The sequence below is a fragment of the Salvia hispanica genome, chromosome 4, assembly GCF_029641045.1.
Source record: "Salvia hispanica isolate PSC_SH4W2 chromosome 4, Shi_PSC_v1, whole genome shotgun sequence".
Classification (NCBI taxonomy): Eukaryota; Viridiplantae; Streptophyta; class Magnoliopsida; order Lamiales; family Lamiaceae; genus Salvia; species Salvia hispanica.
The window spans coordinates 19,541,858-19,549,636 of NC_142695.1; the positions used below are offsets into that span (position 1 = coordinate 19,541,858).

The following is a 7,779-nucleotide window of genomic DNA, read 5'->3' on the forward strand; positions in this document are numbered from 1 at the left end:
TTTCATTTGGAGAAAAGTAATATGTTTTAAGCGATGCACAAAGTTGGTGTTATATAAATAAAATGCAAGTGAAGAAGAAAATAGATACAACATGTGAGTGGCTATAGTGATGCACAATAAAAATGCATTTGAACATTTGATTTTTGATAAATGATAATGATATACTCCGTAGTGAAAATAAAACCCCCATTTTGGGGAAAACTAAGAAATCCAGCTATACAATTTCATTCATGAAACGCAATTTAGTTAATAACATGTTCCATTTTTAATCAAGATTTGAGTAACAATAATGATAAGATAAATGAAGAACATTATTATTCGTCTTTTGAAAAAGGAGTATCTGGGTGTCACCATAATCGTTGCTTGGACGGAAGAAACAGTTGAGTGCATTGAAGAAACCCAGATTACATCTCTTTCACATGTTAACTGAACCTACCATCGCTTTCTACTTTACAAACGTAATCACAATTAGTACAAAAATCCCCAAAGAGAAAAATGAGCATTAATTGACTTGTGATGGCCGCCCTACCGGCGTCGGTGTGGTCCCCAGTGCGGCAGGGAAGGGCTGAAGTGCGTGGAGACGACTCGCGAGTCGAGAAGCTCCATGATGGGCGTGAAGCTCACGCACCTCGGCACCTTGTACTGGTTGATCGACGCGCCCCTCGAGATTGCGTAGTCCATGAGCTCCTCAAACGTGCCGTTCCGCACCACTCTTATCTCCAGCGGCCCGATGGACCCGTCCGCCACCCTGCACTGGCGGTACACCGAGTTCATCGCCTCCTCCATCTCCAAACAGCACCTCTCCAGCACGCCTCCTTCGGGGGCCCCACCCAGCAGCTCCCAATACACCACGTAGTGCCCCGGGATGGTGGCCGTGTCTGCGTAGCTCGTGTACTCCACCACGCTCGTCGTGCTCAGCAGCCTCGACGCCCTTTCCACCGCGGCCTGCAGCTCCGCCTCGTCCGTCTTGTCCGCGTCGATGCTCAGCAGCACGTTCTTCCTCCGCACGAACTGGAACTGCGGCGCCGCGTTGTGGAACCCCGTCACCCGCAGGATGTCGCCCACGCGGTACCTCGACAGCCCCGCGTACGTCGTGATCACCAGCTCGTACTCCCTCCCCACCTCCACGTCAGCCAGGTCCACCAGCCGCGCCGCCGAGTTGTTTTTGCTTTTGTTGTTGTCGTGGGGCAGGAACTCGAAGTAGGCCATGTTTGGCATGATGGTGTAGGATACCTCCGACGGGTTGCACATCGGGTTCAGGTTCAGCCCGAAGTAGCACTCCGACGAGGCGTACATCGTGCACGCCTTCGGCAGCCCGCCGCTGTAGTAATCCAGCGTCGGAATGTACTGCGCCATGGCGCCGGTCACGATCACATCCAGGTATTTTGTGTTGGGCCAGATTCTCGTGATGATCCGCTCCCAGTTGTCCTCGGAGCACTCCGAGACGATGAAATCGGCGAGTTCCGGGTCGGGTCGGAGAATCCGGGTCATGCAGTGGCGGATGGACGGGTCGGTGACCTTGGGGTTGAGTGACCCGGCCCGGATGTCTTGGGCGAGCTGGTTCCAGTTGAGCTGGAGGAAGCGGATGGCGCGGAGGAGGCCGGAGGCGAAGACGGCGCCGACGCGGAGGACGTGGTGGCGGTCGTAGAGGCCGCAGAGCATCTGGGTGTACATGCTTTGGAAGGAGTCGGGGCAGAGGATGGCCTCGTTGGGGCTGGTGTAGACGTTGTAGGGGTCGTGGGGTCGGGTTTTGAAGTGGTCGCTCTTGTAGTAGCTGGTGAGGACGGGTCGGGCCACCAGCCCGCTCGGTGTCTTTGTCTCCGACTTGATGAACAAGAAGTAGAGCCCCTTGCCTTTGTCTAGTCCGCTCACGTATCTGTTTCATTAACACATGCATTTTCTTATTCATCACCCAAAATATATTTGAAAAAATAGGAGATGGTTGAAATTGTGGAAAATACTCACAGGTTCATAACGGGCATGAGAAGGCTGTAGAGAAGCTGGCGACGGTCCAATTCCTCTTTGATAGTCGGCATGAGTTTTCGCTCACCAGCTGAAGTTCCAGAGCTGGTGAGGAATTCGGAGACGGGGTGAGAAGATAGAATGGGGGAGCGATCGCCGTCCGCGATTCTCTGGATCAGGGGGTGGAGATCTTCGTAGGTGACCATGGGGATTTTGGATTTGAAGGTGTGACGATCGGTGGCTCCGTCGAGATTGAAGCTCTTCAGATACTCGGTGTCGGCATTGCGGGCAAGGATCTGCGCCAGCACATTCTCCTGAACGGAGTCGGCGTTGCGTGTCATCTCCTCGATGAACTGAAGGGCCTTTGCGTCCTTTTCGCATGCCGGAGGGCCCAAGGGAGACGACAAAATCGACTCAACCGCCATTACTTACTAACACAATCTTTATTTCTAGAGAGAGAGCTATTTCTTTAATTTGTCAAGGAGAGATGGTGGTGGTGGTGGTGGTGTACCCAGGATTGCGGATATATATAGGGGAGCAAGGATGACACGTCAGCGCAGCAAATAAACGTGCATTGAAAGAGGACGCGGGCGGATTGAAATGTAAAAAACGGGGAGGGGACAAGGTGGGGGCCCGACACGTAGTCTCGGCTGCAATGCTGGGGTGACAGTGGGGCCCAGGGGGGCCACGTCAGGCATCCAACCAAGCGGCCCTTTTCCGGTAAAGATGTTGGTCCGCGACAGCGACGGTCTGCCGGCGGCCTCGGCAACTCCCACTGTTGCAGACAGCCTTCGTCACATATGCATGTTTCTTTAATTAATCAACCTAATTTATATTAACATTAACTAATTATATATATTGCTAATCCATTTGTTTATTTACTGCATCATAGAGGGCACGACATTGCCTCCCATTAAACTACTACCCCTATCTTGCTTACATATTTAAACTACTACCCCTGTCTTACTAAAGTCAGTTAGTAAGTGATTGATTCACTAGCACAATTGAATATTTGCACATATAATTATGTATGTGACTGGAGATGGATAGATATGTAATGCTTACTTTTTCTTTAATAGTTAACTCACTTACTAATCAACACATTGTATTAAAAATATCACAGACACATTAAAATGTTAATATAAATGTGTGTTAACATTTTAATATATTGTGTTGACATTTTAAATATCAATGTCAACACATGTATTAAAATATACTCTATCAACTAAGTTTATATTGACATTTGTTATATACTGCGTTGATTAGTTAACAGAGTTACCAACTTGTCACACATCTATATATTTTTATATGAAATAGACAAAGTAATAATGAGTGGGTTATAATATGTTTTATTTGGTTACATTAAGAGTTGGTGCAGCTATTGGTATGGAATAGAATACATTGATGCACAGCCTAAAATGGCAGTGTGGGGATACATATCTTATATCTACCCATTTGTATAGGTAAAGGTCAGAAATATCAATGGGGCAGAGTCATGTTCATCACATTTTATGTTACTCTCTCTAGCTAACTAGTTAGAGTCACGCATTAATGCATATCTTAGACAGATGAGATGTGACAACTAATGCGTTTGTTAACAGAGTCCACAGCTTAAGCAACCGAAATTGCTTTATGCCCCGGTCATCACTCGTTGGATTAACTATATATCCTGCAACCAATGGATGGAATAGCCCTATAAATTGACTAAATCATTTTCACCTTAAAATTATCAAACATTTGTTTAAAAAACTTTAGTAGTTTCAGTTTTTCCTTTAGTTATCCAATCACATTGAGCTTGATTATTTCGCTATATGTTCTCTTGATTATTTCGCTGTATAGCTATTCGAGCTTTGGTTATACATGTGATTTGGATTCGCTTTTATGACTTAATTTTGTTGTGTTGCCATTTTATGTAATTATTTTATTTGTTTATTGTTATTGGAGGTCTTTTTGCTATCCCTTGTTGTTTTCTTGCGGTAGTATAATTATATACTCCCTCCGTCCACTAATGTAAGACCAAGTTTGACCGTCATGGATTGTAAGCAATGTAGTAAAAAAATGAGTGGAATAGTAGTTTTATAGTGAAATGTGAGTCAAATAAGTTAGTGTAACGTGAAATCCAAAGTATTTAAAAACAAATGAGACATTTGTTGGTGAACGAACAAAAATGGCAAAATAAAACATTTATTAGTGGACGGAGTGAGTATAATTCTCGCAAAGTAATTCTCTTTATGGGTATTTTGGTTAACCTTTTGCAGTTTTATCTTATCTAAATTGTTAGTACTTCAATCTGGCTCACCAACCTTGAATTGAATGCCATTGCGCAGGAACCGAGCTAGGGAAATTTAGATTAGTTAATAACTATAGGTTATTTTTCCTGAAAAGGAGTAATAAATAAATTATACGAGTAGTTTCTCTAACTTTATACTGATGGGAAAAATAAAATTAAATAAAAAATTAGAGCGTGATAAATGCATTCATGCATACATAGATTATACAAAGCAGGTGGCCGTCTATAGTGGTATCATTTGTTATGCGTTCCTTTAATTAGGTGGCGCTATCTAACCAGCTTAAAAATTAATACAGTCTTAATCACCAAACTAATTACACACCACTTGTATAATCCAAAATCTTGAAACTCTGCAAAATAAAAATTAATAACCACAATTCCATTGACGATAGTGCTGTTTAGAAAATACTGTAGTAGGAGTATATAAATATAGATAAATATTTTTTAATAATAATAATAATAATAATAATAATAACTACTTAGGATGAATTTCTAGCAGAGATCCACTGGTTCGAATAAAGGTTTCATTTATTTTACTCATATCTCAGGAGTAGATTGTTGCTTGAATAAATAGAGATTCGAGTTTATCGTTACACGACTTAATATATTTTTTTCTTTATAATTAAAAATAAAAAAAATGGAAATAAAAGGATAAACAAGTGAGAAAGGCGAGTGATTATTAAAAAGAGTGGTGTCGATTGTACAACTACTACTCTAAAACTAACTTATATAGAAAAGACTAATTATAAATATTTAACAACTGCAATTATGTGTGAGATTATTTAATAACCGCCCTAATAATGCAACCAGTGTTTTAAAAACCGGACCGGACCGGCCGGTTCAATCGGTCGGACCGGAAACCAGCAGCTGGTCCGGTCCAGTTCGATCCCTAAAACCGTTCGTGTGCTGAGCCGCCTTGAAATATGAGACTAGAGAGAATTGAACCCTAGACCTCTAGGTAAGAAACCAACACCTCTACCACTCCACCACATGGTCTTGAATGAAATATTGTGAACATTAATTATTGTTATATATTAACTCGATAATTTTTTGTCCACACAAATTAATAATTTGTGTTTAGGTTTATACTTTAAAATAATTTTTAGTTATGATATGTTTAATTTTAATTATAAGCCACTAAATTTTATTTTTATTGATGTAATATGGAGTATATATTATTAATATAGTTTATTACTCCATATTTACTAATAATTCAAGTTTAATTTTATATAATAACTAATAATACTATTATAGTATATATTTATCCAAATTAACTAAAAAATGATATTTAGTTTTATATATTGTCTATAATATTATTTCACCACATAAATGTTTTGAGATAATATGAATTTTATCTATTTATTATATGTAAAATATGTACTTTTTTTGGCTACATTAATCAAAATTTTATATATTTAATAAATATTTAAATTTTACCATTCACTTACTTTAAATACTCTTAATATTTAATTTACTTAAAATGTTTAATATATATTTTTGTTATATGTTAATATTAATTGTAACATATTACTCACTAAATTTAATATATTTTGTAAGATCATATTTAATTTTATATTTGCAAGGTAAAACGATTCGACCAGTGATTGAACCGGTCGGACCGGTTGAACCTTGAACCAGTAGTCTTACCGGTTCACCGGCCGATCCGATTTTTAAAACATTGAATGCAACCGACTAAGCACAAAATAAAATTACAACATGTAATTGTAGCATAATCTTTGGCTTGGCCAAGAAATATATATACCTTTGAATCCGGGCTGTGCTTTAATGCACATGATTGTTAAATCTAGATGAAAGATAGTAGTAATAAATTTAATAAGTGACAAAAGAGCCAAACTACTACTCAATTAATGCATTTAGAAATTGGGATTCAATTACAAGCTTTTTGTCTTTAATTTTTTATTTATCACTATATAAGAGTAATATAGGTAACCTACGTGAATATAACTCATAAATGGTATACAAGGGATATATCAAATGAAGTTGTGCCGTAAACCTATATACCAGAATGAAATATAGAGTGACTCTTCGATGCAAGATCATTGACAAAAATCATAATTCAAATACCAAATTCGATTAAAGTACACTCTTTCAAATGCGGAAGTAGTTTTTGGAAGGTCGGAAAAAAGAACATTGATGGAAGATTATGTGCTCGAGGAATATGTACATCTTGATTAGTTGGTTTTTGTTAATTTATCTATCCTAATCTATAACTTAGTTTTTTTACGAGCTATAACTTAGTTCATGTGTGCTTAAGAAGCCACTGACTGAGGTACAAACTTTATTATTGAGTGATAATTCATGTATCATATGTAATTAAAATAAATAAATTTAGTACTACTACTTTATTTAATATGGTGATAATCCAATCTTCAACTTAATTATATAACTCGTGAATTAGTAACCAGTATTATTTTTATAATTCTTATGTAGTCCATAAAAGTATGCATGTGACAATTCACAAAATTTAGTCGTTGCCATGGGTAGATCGAAAAACGTACGTAGTACTACAAATTAAAGAATGTGTTCGTCTTAATGATCAATAAAATACTTACTACAGTAATGTAGTCTTCATGCTACCGTACAAAAAAGTGCTGGAAATACGATTGGATTATGTAATTCGTGGATATATATGAACAATCTCTACCTTTACGTGGCATATAATTCGGTTTGTTTGACTTAACTATGATAAATCCAACAAAAATAGGTAGAAAAGTCAAATTAGATTTTTTTCCATATTTCAATGCAAATCCCATTAAGGAAATACTTTCAACTTTTAGGTAATGAATATCTAAGCGTACTTCAAAGATTAAAATAAAGAAATCATTTTGCGACTAAACTTACCCTTCATGCACGCAAGAACCTTTCTTGTTCATATCAAACACGACAACATTTTTAACCTTATATTCATATGATAACATGATATGTTTACTAGTCAAATGTCAAATGCCAAGAGCTCAACAAATTTAAATTTTCCACTATTACCTTAGTTTTCTTATGGTTAGGTTATGGGGGGACAATGTTGCAGATTTGGAAGTTTGACTTATAGTTCAACAAAAAACTCAAACATAGGTTTAATTTATGTATTTATAGTTTTATGCAGGTGGACCAAATCCTCTTTGCAAGATAATGGGCATTGGGTAACATATTTTATCAGCCATCGCATGTTCGCATTTACGAATGATCGTCACATACTCACATTCATAGATTTAAGAATTTACAGAGGTTTTATTCACGGATAACTTCCGTGTTCCATAAAAATATGTGCACTTTCTATTTTTACACGTCTCATAAAAATATGGACATGTTCATTTATGGAAAGTTATCCCAATTTATTACCCCTATAATAATGTGAGTCCCACTATCCACTAACACTACTTTAACTACCTTTCTCCTCTTCTCTCTTATTTTACCAATTTTCTCTTAATTCCCGTGTGATATCATACGCTCATATTTTTATGGGACATGTTGAATTTGGTGGGTAAAATTGGTTTGGGCTCACAATTAAT

General features: G+C 38.1%; 1 protein-coding gene across 1 annotated transcript; it reads right to left on the reverse strand.

Moving 5' to 3' along the window:
• Nucleotides 1-293: 293 nt before the first annotated feature.
• On the reverse strand, nt 294-2,469 carry LOC125192170 (putative indole-3-acetic acid-amido synthetase GH3.1). Its single transcript, XM_048089674.2, has 2 exons — nt 1,966-2,469; nt 294-1,876 (listed from the first exon to the last, which is right to left on the reverse strand). The coding sequence occupies exons 1-2, from the start codon at nt 2,385-2,387 to the stop codon at nt 526-528; spliced, it is 1,773 nt and encodes a 590-aa protein (XP_047945631.1). The 5' UTR covers nt 2,388-2,469; the 3' UTR covers nt 294-525.
• Nucleotides 2,470-7,779: the final 5,310 nt, after the last annotated feature.